General features: G+C 41.6%; 1 protein-coding gene across 1 annotated transcript in view; it reads right to left on the bottom strand.

Moving 5' to 3' along the window:
- The window catches only part of EPHA5 (EPH receptor A5), a 195,907-nt gene that overhangs the window by 175,065 nt on the left and 3,404 nt on the right, over positions 1-17,438 (bottom strand). The window contains exon 2 of the mRNA XM_010561456.1: positions 4,411-4,475. Within this exon, the coding sequence (XP_010559758.1) occupies positions 4,411-4,449 (39 nt within the window). The 5' untranslated portion in view covers positions 4,450-4,475. The remainder of the gene's footprint in view (positions 1-4,410; positions 4,476-17,438) is intronic.

The raw sequence follows: 17,438 nt of genomic DNA, 5'->3' as shown, positions 1-17,438 counted from the left end.
TACGATGCTCTGATTTGGACAGAAAAAGAGTACTTCTACGCTGTAAAGAAATAAGTTTTAAAATAAACCCTGAAAGGAGGGAGGGTCTGAAACAAGTAAATCAGTGCTATTATAGCCACTGAAACAAAAATCAGACATAATCGCTGAATAAATCAAGCCAGCTAAAATAAAGCATTTATTTTAATCAGCAACTTTTGCAATTATCTGGACAGTGTTAGAAGTGGCTGTGTTTTTATTTGGCCAGACCAAATAAGACTGAACAGCAAAGGTTTACAGGGGACTTCTTCTAGCTTCTCCCCCTGCTACGGCTTTGCAGGGAGTCAAAATGCATCAGGCAGAGTGTCCTGCCAAAATAAGGGAGAAGAAGAGGCAATATAGCCTACGAACACTGCCTGACCTGACCCGGCTATTTCTCTCACAGCACTTACCCTTGTTCCTACTTCTGTGACCTTCCACACAATAAGCAAGTATGTTTAGCACAGGCAAGTGCAGGCAGTTTCTGTAGGTCAGAGCTAGTTGGTGTCCCATCCATATATAATGCACATGTAAACCTCTGATGTGCCCAGTTTCGGTAATCCTAAGAGGCATCCCAGGAATCAGTCCGGAGGTAAAAGGCTTTGCAGACCTGCTGTACAAGTATAGGCTTCAATAAGAAAACCTGACTGGTTTTGTTGATGTGCTTGGAGGGCTTCCTACCACACAAGAGGGACCAGACTTTTCTGATACAGCCTCTGATAATCCCAATGACCTCCTTCAGGTTAAAGTAAACTTACATGACCTGCAAAGCCAAGTCCAAATTGTCCCTTTGGCATGTAATAACAGGATCAATTCCCAACTTGAGCTGCAAAAGGGGCAGCACTTCCATGCTGACAACACTCCACCGGCAGGGAGAGAGTCCATTTTCTGAGCTCCATGGCCACGCAGACCTCACAAGGACTTTCCTCACGCTCTAACAGATATAACTGCAGGTTTAAGAGCCTACTGCTGCAAGCTGCTGAACCCACACAGCCAGGGAAGGCCTCGTGGGGCAGCCAGGAAGCCATACTACCACGATTCATTAATCCTTCAGAGCAAAGCAGCAGAAAGAAGAAAGCACCTTCTCCTGCAAACAGCCAGTTCTTCACACCAGGAGACGTTGTTTCAACCCCTGCTTGGCCACAGCCTACTTCACTCACATCATTTCACTTCCCCTGATCCCTCAATACTCCATACGAAGGAGGAGGGGGGATTTTTCTTACCTTCTATGTGCATGGGGGAAATGAAGGCTGGCCAGGCTGCAAGGAAACTAGACACTACCAAAACCTGTACCAAATAAGGACCGGGCTAGACAAAGCTCTGCAGAGGCAACCCTTGGCTAAAGCGCTCCTCTCCCTTCCCCTAAAACCCATTACTCACAAGATGAGCTGGTGCACACTGTTTAGCAGTAGACCAAGGTCTGATCTTGTGGGGACTAAAGCAGCTGCGGTGCTTTATTTGGAATTACAGCCATGAAACAGGTCTACCTCTAAGCTTAATCTGTCTCCAGACTGGAGGATCAGTCTCCTTCCCATTCACTGCTGCTTTCATTTCCCAAGTTAGATCACATTTTCCTATTGTGTTCAGCAAAAATGAGGTGAACAACAGACTAAATGAGGGCAGCTAGACGTCCCTGGAGCATGGAATGTTTTAAAGCTTTAATACACAAAAATTACCATGGCACACAGCTATAACAAAAAATTAGATGATGATACCTACAAATAATCTGCCAAAAGCAAGCTCATTTGGCTTGACTGGACCTCTTAGCCCCATTGTTTTGGTGGGGGTTTTGTTTTTTTGGTGGCGGTAGTGGGGTTTTTTTCAATAAATGTAGAAATCTGTTTTCAAAACCTACCAGCTTGAGCCTTTGTGATACACAGATAACTTCTCCCAAGCACTCCCATACAACTACAAAGACTAAACACTTGCTTTCTTTAACAGCAGCTGTGCTCCTGGTGCAATCTCCTACTTGTAGGACATGTGGTTCTAGGAAAAATAGTACATTTCTTTAAGATTCCTAACAAAAATCAAGTGAGGAAGCAGCAACACTAAAAGAGCTGAAGGCTGCTTCAAAAGCTAACATATCTTCAGTTGGAACTATATCACCATTGAAATTGCTACCATGTACTTGAAAAGTGACTAGACTCTACAAGATACTGTTAATAGCAATAATAAAATACCATGCATCAAAAAGCTTACTTCAGCACATGGTCTGTATCTACACACTGTAGTGTTGCGAAGTGTGATACATTATCCCATTTCTGCTCCTTTCCTTGATGGGGCACTGTGCAGACAGATACATGGACCTTCCAAAATTTTCCCTACGAGGACATTCTGACATAACAAATTTGTATAAAAATACCTCAAAAAATGCTTCCATATCTCTGATCTCAATTAAAGCTCCCTCCTTTTCCAAATTCAAACCCTAAAGTGAAAGTTACTTAAAATATTTATACGAGTTAGATTTTTTTTTTAAAAAAAAAAATTAAGGAAACAGAGTATGACTGCAGCATAGCTGATTGCAGAGCATGTAAGGGAGTTAGAGAAGTAAATCTGGAAAGACTTTTCTCAGTACTTGTAAAATACTGCAAATATATTAGGCCAAAAAAGAGACAATTGGACTAACCTCCTGAATTTTTATGATGTCCCATGAAAACAAAGAAGATTAAGAGGAGATTTCTAGAAATTCAAAAACCAACTGCCTGATTCACTTTATTTGTGGAAGTTAATTTAAGGAAAAAAAATCTCCCTATTGAGTCAGTAACCATTGATTTGGCATTCATGAATGCACTTCCAGGTGCTGTTTGGAAACTGAGCTTGTAAATATAGAAAGGTGTCTCTAAATAATGAAAAGACACAACTGAGGCTTATGCATAGGATATTTAGCTTTTCATTTACTCATCTACACAGACTCAGAAGTCTTCTGAACTCCTCAGGCCTAGTTATTTTCCTACTGATATTCCCGTAAGGATACTGGGATATACAGCAACGGTGCTTTATACCATAGGAAAAATACCAGGGGTGTCCAAAAAGGAAAAATCTTCCATTAAGAAGTGGACATCGGGATCTTTATGGTGTGCCACAGCACCAACACATTGCTCTGCCAGCACATCTGGCACTGGTTATTCTGATGCCCACACATGCCAGGGGAACAAGTTTAGTTCTTGGCTTTAAAACAGTAGATAAAAAAATATGCTATAGACTCTGACCACAACAAGATTAGATCTTGAACTGAGTTGAGGATAAACTCAGCGCCCTATGTAGCTTTTACATCCCTGCCGTAACCAGTGCCTGCAAACATGCAGCTTGTCTGAGTGAGGCTGCCATTTCTACAACCTTTCATCCACACAGAATATACAGAAAGCCAGATTTTAATTCACTGTGTAACGTATATATATATATGCAGGGTTGGCTGCGTCTTATATAAACATTGCCACAATTTTTATGACAATCCAACTGGCATCCAAGACAATTCTGCAGCCCATTTCAGCTGGTGACTAAAACTCTGGAATAACACATTCCTGAGAGCCGCCCTGTTGGAGAGCTCAGTCGCACAGCATTTGTCTTGGGATGCTTTCTCAACTCACACAGTGCTCATGGGTCCCGGGAATTGACAGGAATACTCAGCACTGTGCAGAAGTCAACCTTTTGAGACTGTACCAAAGCTCTGTTACAGTACAGCATCGAGGATGCCCCAGCCAAACCAAAGACCTAAAGTCACAGCAATGACTGCTCGCACGATGCAGTCAGGCCAAGCAGACACACTGGAGGGTAGTAATGTCTTTAAACTTCAGCACTTATTTCAGGTATCAAATTAAGAGGCCAGGTTCTTTCAGTTCTCAGTATAGGTAATGGTAAGGGACAGAGGTTCTTCAAGGTACTTAAAACTCAGCTCCTGTTCCAGTGTTATCAGCTCCCAGAATTTTATCATGTGCCTGAGAGGTATTTCTGAACAACGCTGTTCCTTTAAAGCTCACAGCAGTGTCCCAGACCCTGTGTTTCAGAAGAAAACTTTCAGAAAATTGTGTTGTACATTTACTGCAAAGGCATAAGAAGAAAAGAGCAGAAATTTATATTTTTAAAAAAAGTTAAATAACATCATGGATTTTCTTGGTGAGGGGAGGTGTGAGGAGGCTGACTCATGGTTTTTTTGTTTTGTTTTTGGTTTGGTTTTTTTTTTTATACTTGTGGCTGGCTCTACTGCATAAATAAATCAATCCCCTAGCCACACAGCTCCATTTTTCCAGTCACAGCTTGTTGTTTTATTTATTTTTTTTCCCTTCCATTGCCAACAAATCACTCCAGGGAGTTTTTAAACCCAGTAGTCTACTTTCCGAATGGAAACGATTAGTATAATTTGAGAGAGAGAAAAAGCAAACAACAACAGAGACTTACCCCATTTTTTGGGTAGGCTATCCATCCTAGATCCCCCATTACTGTGCGTGAGTCCAGTAAATTCACTGAAAATAAAAGAAAAAAAAAAAACTGTTAAGAAAGATGGATGGATTTCAAACGTCAGTAAATATTTCAAGGTTTGGGTGGCTATGGTAAGCAGGCTATTTATAAATAACCAAGAAAGTTGGATTTTTGTAAAGCAGAACAACAATGCAATAAACTCCTCTAACAATGAGGTCATACACTGAAAATAATTCTACGCATAGCATTACTTTATTCCTTTGAGATCTGCCACTGAAACCAAGTTGCAAATACACTAAGCTTCTGTAAGACCCAGATCCTGCACATTCTTAGAATCTGGTCTTTTGGGGGGAATAAATACATAGGACATATACACATAAACACAGTGTGGAAGACATACAGTATATAGGTATACACATACACTCACAAACATCTATACATGTTTATACACACATCTCTTCTAAGGTGGCATATGTTTTTAGCATAATCAGGCATTGAAGACAAAAATAAAACAAGAAACAACATGCAGAGTTTCCCGATTATTATGAATTCAATTTTTTAAGTATTTTATGTGGATGTATTACAGTATTACTCTTATCAGGAATCTATTCTTTTCTCCCTCTCCCATGTTTTTCCCCAAGTCTTAGACAACTTCATTGTAAGAGATCCAAGGGATCTTCTCCCCCCCCCCCTAAATTCAGAGTAGCTTTGTTAAGTCCCATAAGCAATCAACAATCTCCATTAAACAGCAAAAAAACACTCCCAAGCTTATACATTTTTTCCCCTCATATTACCTGAAATACTGAGTAAAAAGTGTGAAGTAATTAAATCCACACACACGTAACTCAGCTAAGAAAAATAGCAGCTTCTGATGCTGAGCTTTTACCTCCTGTACCCAGGGCTTTAAATCCCCAAGTTAAAAGGTTGTCTCTGAATCAACAGCTGTCATCCAAAATCTCAACCTAGGAGGAACTTTCTTCCACTTTAATAGCACACTTCCTTCACTTTGTATTACAACACTCACTTCTCACAGTATATTTGTCTGCGTAATACCTCGCTTTTTGTACTCATGTCCTTCCTGAAAAGGAAGAGATTTCACTGGGTCTTCAATTCCTGATCTCCACCCTATGTGCTCTTTAAAACCCCACTGGAAGTTTTCACAATTGGACTTTGAAGACTTTCCAGCCCATGATGATCTAGCCCAAGAACAAGCTTGAAACAGGGGGAGGAGGCTTTGCAGTCACTCCTTTAGAAATGCAACCATGTAGGTACTTAAAGATTGCTAGGGAAGAGGAACAAACAGGTTGCATGCACAAGCATAAAGGATGTATCATAACCCTCACCCCTAGTACCTGTGTATCAGGCTGATTTGCTGTCTCTGCACAGCCAAACACACCAGTGCAAACACCTACGGGGCATACAGACCCTTTCTTACACCAGCCCAGGACACCCCACTGCAAGGCACCGCAGACAAAATTAAAAATGCTGCCAAGTGAGTACCTGAGATATCAGGATTACACTATTTACAGAGGCATAGTAAGAAAACCCAGAAGTATACTAAACTAAAAGGCATGCTCCTTTAAAATGTTAAGGAGTATTTAAAAAACAAATGAAGATTAAACAACATATTTAGTTTGAAAAAACAAAGTTCTCTGAGTCAGTTTGATCTTAATCATTGTACTGTACTGAAGGCTGACTACTGTAATCCCTTGTACACAAAAGCAGCCCAAAATACAAAAATACAATGCCGAGGTAGAAAAAAAAAAAAATAAAAAAATCAGTTCTCAGCTCTGGCACCAAACAAAAGAGATCTGTCTGTCCAGGTATTTTCACAATTTATGCAAATATTAATGCAGGACACTGTCATAAGGCATATAGATGTTCTGCCTGGTCAAGTATATTTTCCATGATGTTGAGCAAAAACATGTGGTAGCTCAGGGTTTTCATGCCTGGATTGCTTTCTCCTGCCAAAACAGAGAACAGTTGGGAGCTGGCAATGCTTCCGAACTACAGGACATTTGGTGGAAGCAATACTCGGAGACCAGCCTGAACTATATTCACAGTAAGTAAACATACAATTAGGCGGCTTTCCACCCCACAGTCTAAGCAAAATAAAGCATTGCTATCATCTACACAGTGATGGCCAGTCTTTCTCCTCCTGAAGCCTTCAGGTAAAAAGCTCATTAATTTCTCCTGCTCCAGCTGAAGTCAAGCACTAGTACCCAAGTGCTCCTGAACCACACTGCATTTTCTTTTTAATGGGATAAAAAGATTAACCTTAAAATATTCTTCAAAATAGGACACATAAATAACATGTCCCATAGTATAACTGTATACTATTTTAAAAAGCAAGAGACAGGAGTGCGGTTGCCAAAATGGCAGGTTTACTCAAATTCCTTTTATTACAATCACTGTAATTAAACTGTGCAGAACAGTATATTCCTGTCGTAAGTTGCAATGGATGCAAAACAAGTATTGATCTACATTGTACAACTTAATTAAAACTTGTCCTGGAGATGCTACTAATGAATGTAATTAGATAGTGTATTTGATGCCACAAACTTCTTCATGACATGCTAATTAAGGAAAAAAGCAGAAAAAGTGCTTTTCTTCAAACATCAGATCATAAAAAGAACATGATACAACTAAATATTGTATTATCTTTCTATCAATGACAATTTTTAAATTGCTGTTATTAACTTCAATTTCAAAATAATTTTCTGCATATGAAAAGATAATACAATCCATTCAACTCTAACTCAAGTCAGTGGGAATTTTCCTACCGGTGAGTCAGCCAGTGGAGCTGAATACTAAATCTCCAATTAGAAAAGACTCAATTCCTCCCTTATTTCAGTAGAATTCTGTATAGAACAAAATATATAGCAGAGGACAGGATACACTTTTTGACAGGCACCACACAGTAATCCAAAATTCACATGCCAGGAACACAAAAAGTGACAAGTGACTTTAAGCTCCGGCTGTGCCTGGGCTGCTCTGGAGACTGGGGGGGCTCCCAGCACAGCTCAGACAGCTCTGAGGGGCTGCTAAGGCACAGCAGAGCCTCTGGCTGCCCCATGAGCTTCTACCCAGGACTGCTTTCACAGTCTGTCTTCTAAAATTCTGCATTACATTGATCTGCTCTGAGGACTATATTTAGCCAGTAGTTATTCTAAATTGACTGCAAGGACCAAAATGTTTTGTTTTAAGAATCCCCAAGATTTTGGTATAAACACCAATTACCACTGCTCCATCTAGAATCAAGGTATCTGCATCCTCCCCATCAGCACCCTACCCTTTCTACTACATCTGTCCCTTAATTGCATCATTGCCAGGTCCCAACCCCACCCCAATTCAGCCTTGAACCAGGCCAGAGCCCCAGCATCCCCTGTCCAAGGGGGTGGCTCCTCCAATGGCCCAGCTGCAAGAGCTCCCCATGCAGGGTGACAGTGCTACCAGCACTTTTGGGACACTCTCAGGCAGCCTTCCCATCCCATACTGCCGGAGAGGCCACCAGCACACAGTCCCACTACACAAGTCCATACAGGCTCAGCACCACCTCTCTTCCCATCACCTTCCAGCCTGGCAGGAACATTATTTTTGCTAAAATGGTTTTCATCAAAAAACTGCAGATTGGCCAGGCTGGGGAAGAAACAGTGGGCAAACAGCAGGTAAACTAGGTACCTGTAACACAGAGGAAACCATTTTAGCAGAGACTTTATAGAAGGGCTGCCACCATCCCAGATGCTTCCATAACTCACCGCGTGGCTACTTGGGAAGAGGTGAAGCTTTTTTGCACTTGAATAAAAACAACCCTGAAACTGTCTTTGGTTCAATCCACAGCAAGGCAGAGAAAGAGACCAGAGGTCTTCTCTAGAGCAGCAGAACCAGCTCCTCCCCATCCAACCTGTGATGACCATCAGTATGCATTTGGCCATGGCTGTCTAATAACCAACTAACCCAAACACTCAGGTCACTGAAGAAGGTAACTCAGGAAAACCTCCAACTATGGGCTTAAGGCTTCCATACTTCAAGAGGTCTAGCACCAGCCTCCTGTAGAGCTTGGAATCCCTGGACTAGCCCCAACGCTGTAGATGCTTCGCAGGCATAACCCAGAGCTGTACTCAACAGCACTTGGGATGCAGGAAAGCTTACCCCGCTGAAGAAATCTATCCAGAAATCACTAGCAACTCTGCTTGGCCCATAATCTTGAAAGCCTCCAAAATAACAGAATTCATTTATTCCCGCTTCCTTTCTCCTCAACACCAGCTAGCTATGTCTCAGCGAACAAGTAAGAAACCTCAGAGCCCATAAGCACACACTTAGCACCTGTATCTTTGCCAGCAAACTTGGAAGAGGCACATACACACATTCAAAAATGTTTTCTGCTCATCTCCACCATCAGTGCATCCATCCCACAAGCCCTAATTATTTCTAATGCTCAGTCAAGGGGAACACAAAACCGCACAGATCTATATCATCATTAACTTCCATGCCTTCAGGGTAGGATAAATGATGATTAAGTCTAAAGTCATACCCCAGCCTTTTTTTTTTTTTTTTAATACAGAATAATAGCTCAGGGAATTTGCATACACTCTTGTTCTCAGACAGGCTGGTTACTACGGGTGAGCAATCAAGTTAGAATAAAACCAGAAGTGATCTAAACCTTTGCCCTGACCTCTAGCTGGTGAATTAACAGTGTTTTTTTCACTCAGGAATCTCTGACAGGGAGACTGGATACCCATCACATTCATACAGCCAGCATTGAGCAGCTTCACCATGGCTACACAGGGATTGTGGCTGGAAGTAAGCACAAGAAATGCCAAGGCTGATGGCATTCAACGTTTACCTAAACCAACATTGCTGCCCACACAGCAGAGCACCCCAGACACAGCCACCTAAAAGAGTGCCATGTGGCAGCATTAGCTTGCCCAGGCAAAAGCAGGACAGGTCTGTCACGATGGTACAATGCCTCAAGTAGAAGCCACCGATGTACAGATTTTTTTGGTCACACCACTGAAGCGAGATGGTTCCTCTGGCTTTGGTCTGGAGCAGGATCAGCTGGAGCAGCTTCATTTTCTTCACTCCAATTTCAAATGGGAAAAAAAACAGCTGAAAAAACAAAAATCCCCCACCAACAGGCTAAACCACTGAGCACTTCTGATCCTACCAACCACACATACCTCCTGCCATTTCAGTATGTAAGAATCTTCCAGAAAAACCTTCATCGCTCACACAAGGGCAAAGTCTCTGCAGACATACAAAAGACTGAACTCTTCTGGGTTGCCATAGTCTTTGAGCTGATTTCCAATAAATCCTTATACACTGGAATAGTCCTGCTCTTCAGGAGCACCATTTGCAAGCTAAGGCTTACCACAGGGCACGCTCTACCAAAGCTTATCCTGACAAATCACTCTAGAACAGGCAAAATAGTCAAGATAGCAAAAGCTGATGGAGTTTATGCCATGAAGCTGTAAAGCCATAAGAATCTTTCATTTCACTGAAATACACCTAAAGCAGGAGGAAAAGAACATCATCTTTGACCAAATCAATACCCTGTAACTACAGTTTCCATCACAAAAACAGGAGTAAAGAAACCTTCCTTAAAGCCTGCATAAATATTTTAAAACATCACATGATTTCTAAAGTAGCACATTTTTAAACAATAACATTTGAATCAAAATGTTTTATTTTAAACAATTGAAGCAAAACTCTGCTTTAATACCTTTGTTACAAATTGAACAGGAATCTGAACATTGTTTTGGGTAGCCTGAATCTGAACTCCCATATGAAAAAAGGTGTGAATCAAGTGCTGCTACATCCTCCTCAAGGTTCCTCCCACAGCTCCTGGCCCCCTTTGCACAGCACTCAGCAGGATGTAGCCACCCATGGAAAGGTTGGAGCTACATCAAGGTAGCCCCAACTGTGACTCATAGCTTGTGGGAGCAACTACACTTAAAATACTTGTGAGAAACCTGTCATGGGAATACTCACACAGCGCCAATTAAGCATGAGGTAAAATGCTCTGCTGGATGGGGGTCAAGGTGTACGACAAGATGCAACAGCAGTGCTTTGCACAGAACCCTCATCAGGAATTCTCCTGAATAGCATCACAGGCTCTCCACCAAGCTTCACACCTCTCTGCTCTCCTTCTCTTTCCCTCTGCCCAAGGCAGGGTGTATAGCTGCCAAACACATCATCATTAATGGAGCTGGTTTCTCCTTTTACACTGCATACCTCCCCATCTTTCCTCCTGCACTACTGGAGTTCACAGCACTACCAAGACACACTGACTGCAGAGGACTCTTCATCATCGTGAGTCAAAGTTTTCCTGCTTCATAAATCTTCACTGGTTTTATTGCAGTATTGTTACCATTCATTTTCCAACTGTTTTCCCTGTTGTGCCAAGTATTTCTTCAAAAAGTATAAATCCAAGGCGCTCCAACAAGTGACAGTCAAAAATAATCCAAGAAAGCAAAAACAAATAAAAAAAACTCTTGAAAGAAATCAAAGTCATCAGGGAGCAGATGTTTTCAATTAATTAGCTACACTGAGTTGGGACAAAACACACAGGCAAGAACCTCTGAAACATTTCCATCAGTGGAAACAAACTAAAGCAGAGTGCAAGCTGTAGCAGTACCTATTATTTATAGCCCACTGGAGGAAGAAAATATACACTACTTAATGAACTCACAAACTAATATTAACTGCAGATTTATATTTTATTATGTTGGCTTCATTCTGCTCCAAGTTTTCTCATGATTCCCTTTTACAGCAAGAGCCAAAACGCTAGAATCTGCATCACAGATTCATAGGTTTCTAAGGCCAGATGGACAACTGCAACCATAACATCAGCCAGAAAATTCTACCCAGTAATTTCTGCATTACATCTGTAATTTGTCTGAACATACTGTTTACAAGGGGTGCGATATTGCCCTTTGACCAAGTTCTTCGGGTTGGCTGCATTTTTTCCCCGCAGGAACACCAATGGCCGTAGCACCAGTGAGTGGGACCTAAAGCTCACTTCAATAACTGGACCCACTAAAACTAACTAATTTTTAAACTAACTAATTTCTTCTTTACAAGGACTTGCACTCAAGACAAGAGGCAGTCATTTGTTCCTCCCACTATACATAACTTAAAAGCAGAAGTGGTCAGGAGATTATTAGCTTGACACCAAAGTGCCTGGAAACTTAACTCCAGCATGGTTTGCCTTTTTTTTTTTTTTTTTTTAATGGCAAACACTACCATTCCCACCAAAATCACCATTTAATTGAAAAGGATTTATTCACTGTGAAGAAAGTCAGCAAAATGCTTCCAGCCCCGCTCACAAGATTCACTGGAAACAACACTGTACCAACACAATAGCGGATCTCCGAGCTGGCTGCAGCACAAATCTTTTGGGGAAACCATCTGGGCATGTATCACCCTGCCATTAAGAATGAAAAAGCAGCTTCCACTGAAGGCAAGAAACAACCAGCACCTGCAACCAGCAACCTGACAACCAGCCTGTGTGGAGAAACAAAATACCAGTGCTGTCTGCAGACCCAGGGTCTCCAACCACTGCCAAGGCATCTGCAAGCCACTGAAGGAGGCAGACAGTTTCAAGACCCTACTTAAAGCAAGCACCTTAGTAAGCACACACATAAAGTCAAGCCCTAAAATCCCAACAGCTTTCCAATACAATCAAAACACCTGCTGGCAGTGCTGAGGTGAATTCTCACCTTATTCCCTAAATCAGAGCATTACCAACTAAAAGCAATATGGTCTCCATTCCTAAAAGGTATCCTAAAAGACATGGAGATCAAATTCTGTTATGCATTGTCATGGTTTAACCCCAGCCAGCAACTAAGCACCAGACAGCTGCTTGCTCACTCCCCCCGCACCCAGAGGGAAGGGGGAAACAATTGAAAAAAAGTAAAACTCATGGGTTGAGATAAAGACAGTTTAATAGGACAGAAAGGAAGAAAATAATAATAATGATTATGATAATAATAACAAAATGACAATAATAATAATAGAAATAATTGGAATATAGAAAACAAGTGATGCACAATGCAATTGCTCACCACCCGCTGACTGATGCCCAGTATTTCCTAAGCAGCGATCTGCCCCCACCCCCTGGCCCCCCCAGCCAACTCCCCCCAGTTTATATACTGGACATGATGTCACATGGTGTGGCATATTCCTCTGGCCAGTTTGGTTCAGCTGTCCTGGCTGTGTCCCCTCCCAGCTTCTTGTGCCCCTCCAGCCTTCTTGCTTGCTGGGCATGAGAACCTGAAAAATCCTTGACTGAGTCTAAACACTACTCAGCAACAACTGAAAACATCCATGTGTTATCAATCTTATTCTCACACCAAACTCAAAAGATAGCACTATACCAGCTACTAGGAAGAAAATTAACTCTATCCCAGCCAAAATCAGGACATGCATGCAACTAAACTTAACAAAAGTAAAGAAACTTGGCACAGACGCACCCAGAGTGTCAAGGCTGTCAGCTTTCACTACCAGTGGACTCACAAGACCTCACTGTCCATCACCAATAAAGCCTTCGTGTTGACAATAATGACTGCTCTGCCGCCACTGAGTTCACTCAAGCAGAAAAAAAGGAACTGACATAATGCTTAGACAGCATTTGGGAGCAAAAAAAAAAATGTTTAAGGTGATCTATTGGCTTTTCGGGGGGGAGTTGACAATTTATCCCTTCTATTTCTGTTGAGGGAAGAAGGTGGAGGTTGCTAGGGGGAACAGCACATTGCCAACACATTTTATGAAAAAAATGAATGTGAATATTAGTAAATCAAAGATGGATAAACCTAAATGACTGAGGTTTTTTGAGAAATTAACTTACAAAGGCAAGTACACAGATAATTCCCCCAAGTAGTTTCACTGGTTTGGGACATGCAAAACAGTTTAAAGAGTGATACAACTCCACACAGAAACATCATGAAATGCACATTACTGATGCTGAATGATTAATTTCCTCCCAGGTGCTTCTCTATCCCCTCAGAGAATTACAAAGTTCAAACTGGTCATTCTGACCTCTTTCTAACATTAAGTGATCCAGGTTAGAGAACCCAGGAGTTAATACCTTGGCAAGACACTTCAGTACTGCCCTCTGCACCAAAATGAAGTACCTGACATGAAAGCCTGCAAGCCCAGGGTCCTACCCTCTCTCCTACAGACTTAATACCTGCTACACAGCCACCTAAACTAGAACCTCTCAACTTTTGCAGGAGACTGTTTCCTCTCCATGCATACCCCCAAGGCACAGTTTACTCAGGAGCATGCCAGCTGCACCCCTGCTGATGCTCAGGAGCTTGCCAGAGGGAAGAGAACAGGCAGGACTCACCTTCTTCCTCAGGGCTGCCAGACCAGCTCATGCAAGTATTCCCTGATCTGCTGTGTTAGTACATGCTACATCACCTTCTCATCCTTCCAGGTAGTGGTCACCTGAGCAGCTCTACCTGGTCAAAGTCCTCCTAACATACCTCCTGCACAACTCAAATACCAGGGAAGAGGGAGAGAAAAGGAGGGTGTTTGCCACCACCAACACCCCCAGTGAGACAGTCACAGCATGCACTGAATGCTCCCATGCCAATTATTCTGGCCCAAAGCATCTTTAGTCCTCTTTGCAAAGCATTAGCACAGCCTTCCTGCTTCTACGCACAGCCCAGGGCAGCCTGCAGGTCACAGCACCCTTGTCCACAGCAGACAACGTGACACTGGACCTCTGCAAGCAGCCACCCATCCATCACCTCCCAAACCTAGAAGTCAAGTGCTGTGAATCGCAGTGCTTACATCTCCTCCTGACTGTCTCCTCTCAACTAGCTTTCTTGCAGAAGACACGGATAATTGCTTTCTACTTCCAAGAGGCTAAGCGCATTAAACCTTCAGAGAGGCTCAGATACTGCACTAACCAAAGCCATAGCAAATACCAAAACTGAGACCATAAGACATATAATAGGTCAAAGAGACAACTAAAATGGTAACAAATCCCCAGAGAGACCTAAGCTACTGAAGGCCAGTGCTCAAGTTTGCCAATACAGCCAGCTGTGAAAGCAACTGGGGCAGCAAACACTTTCACCTCAGCAAAACCTGTCACCTCAATGTCCAGCTAGTCACAGAGCAGAATGAGGGACAGGCATGATGTGAACACAGAGGACAATCCATCTCTCCGTTCTGCCTGTGCCAAAACGAGGGACATCTTAAGAACAAAACGTGTTTTCAAAGGAGAAAAAAGATTCTCTACAAGCTTTTAAAATATGCAGCAATTTTACAGCAGAGATCAGAGAAAATTAGTTTAGTAAAGAGTAAGTTATAAAAAAAACTGTTCATTCCAATGCAATCATTAACACAGTATTTCTGCAACATTCTCCGAGTAAAGAAAAACACCTAGCTTAAGTCCATCCTGGTTGGAATGAGGCCCTATCTCTCACCAGCACTTACGGTAAATAAGAAAGGTGCACTTATGACAGATATTTTAATTCTGTTTAGATGTTTTACTATAAGCACAAGATTCTTTTTTTTTTTTTTAAGCCTTTTTAATGGATAGTAGGCTGAGTATCTGCTGAAGAGCTGCACTAAATACTCTTTCTTCCATAGAACTGAGCACTTAACTAAGAAATTCAGTGCTTTTACCAAGTGACCAATCTGTGTGCGTTTGGTTTTTTTACATCTCATTTTGCCCTTGAACCACATACGGATTTAGATTTATCTCCTAAGGAGGAAGTGAGAATGTTAAAAAAAAGTCTGTTTTCTTATTTTGGGGCAGGGTCTCACTTCCCTGACATCCCTGATCAGTGCTTAAAGCTCATCTCTATTTAAGAATATACATACCTGCACACTTACAGGAACAGACCACTAAAAATGTAGCTCCAAGACAGAAAGACTGGGGGGATCTAACAGTCCCACTTCTGCTCAAGACCCTAAAGCCAACAGGGTCCAACAACACCACTCAGCTGAGCAATCTCAGCTGGACTTTCCCGGGTCAAGGGCTCTGCGCTCACTCAGCACGTGGCGGAAACAAGGATTCCTGCAGAAGCAGCACAGAAATCCTCAGAACAATAAAGCATAAAACCAGCGAGATCAGAGAGCAAGGCACCACATATTAAACTGTCCTGGCTTTGCAATTTCTGCCAGATTTTACAAAGTCCTGCTCCCACCTTCCCCCACCCCGAGCCTTCTGCAAAACACTTTGTATTTTAGTGCAAAGAATAAACGTTTCTTTACAGGCAAGGGTTTTTTTCTTATTTAAAAGAAAGAACAGCAGACATGGAGATGGACCATATACTGGAGCTAAAAAGTGAGGCAATAGTGGGAGAGTTAATAGTGGAGGGGGAAGAAGCTGTCAGACAAGCCTGCCAACTCTTCCTTTCCTCCCATGGTACCTGCCAGTTTACCCATCTGTAAATTGAAGTGCAAATAGCTGCTTTATACATCAAATTATGGTGTCAACATTTACGATACTATAAGCAGACAGTCTGTCAGTGGTTCTGTTTAAGACAGTTTGCCTGTTTTCCACTATTTGTTACAATTTTTAAGGTAAGCTTCAAAAGGAAACAGGTACTATCTTGGAGTCAATCTTCGCTATAGTTTATTTCCTTTTTTTTTTAAACATGTGTCACTAGGCAGCAATGCTTTTAGTCATATACTTAAAAATGCTGCGTTTCAAATGTTGTTTTACTGTCAAAAGGATAGTGGTTTCCATTTTAAAGCCATGATTGAGTCATTCTAAACCTCTTGAAAAGCCATACATCACACATCAGACTGATCCCAAAAAGACCATTAGACATGAGCTGTCCTTCCTCATACCAGTAATTCCACTGCAGTAAATTTAAAAGTTAATGGGATTACTCCTGTGAGTAAAATAAACACACAGCACTAAGGATATGCTCTGCTATCATGGAAAGCACACAGGGAACCATTCCAATACATGAAGTAAAGAACACGTAACTCCTCAAAGCCTCCTTACAAAGCACTGTGAGCAGACTGAAATGTGTCCAAACTTACCCGTTCTGCATACGCAAGGTACATGCCTGCTAGCAGTACTTAGTACCTACAGAATTACACAAAATGCAATAGCTGTGTGAACGCATGACATAGAAAGCCAAGCTACTAAGAACAACCTAATAAGCAAAATGTTCTGATCATGCGTATTTTTACCCAAAGCATTAGACTAATTGAAATACATAGATATGAAAATTAAGACTATTTTCACACCTGCTTCTACTAAATACAGAAAAAAGCCTCCTTGAAAAAGACTTCATTCACTGATTAAAGATAAACATTGTGATGTTATACCTAAATACGCATTTATCCAGTGTGCCATGACACAGAAATTATACGTCAGTATGAAACAACACACACACAAGTCAATACGCTGAGAACAGGTAGGCTCATTCCAGGCTCTGGCATGAATAATCTGCAAATTACAACCTTCCTTTATTTTTGCCTGCACCAGACCCACCCCTTTAATTGTACTCATTTATTCATTCATTCAAATTAAAAATAATACATTAAGATAAAGCTAGCTTCAAAAAACCCTGAAAGAATTAAGAGGAAGAGGACCAAATGCAGGAGTTTGTAACTAAAGAATATTCTTCTAGTCTTAAACACAACACATTACAAAGTAGGACTGATTTTGTCTCTCTCACCTTTGTCTGTTTAAGTCAATGTCATTATCTCAAACTGTATTTCTTTTCATTTGCTTAACAATATACTTCCTTGTTACAGCACTGCCTCATCAGCACTTATTTCTCCTGGAAAGCCCTAAAATGAAATATACTTTTTATTTAATGACATTATGCAAGCATGTTGTGGAGTTACTTTGCTACAAGCAATCAGATATGATATACTCCATTCTTTTAATAATTTGCCCACATGACACTTTTTAAGGTCATCTGGGTGACGTCCAAATGAGATCTGCAAACCAATCCGAATCCACAGGCGATGAGTAACAAATCATGAAGTTTGGGGGGGGGGGGGGGGGGGGGTTTTTAAAAAATTTT

The sequence above is a fragment of the Haliaeetus leucocephalus genome, unplaced genomic scaffold, assembly GCF_000737465.1.
Source record: "Haliaeetus leucocephalus isolate CR32 unplaced genomic scaffold, Haliaeetus_leucocephalus-4.0 Scaffold145, whole genome shotgun sequence".
Taxonomy (NCBI): Eukaryota; Metazoa; Chordata; class Aves; order Accipitriformes; family Accipitridae; genus Haliaeetus; species Haliaeetus leucocephalus.
Note: the sequence above shows the minus strand (reverse complement) of the source record. Positions and strands in the feature narration are given on the sequence as shown.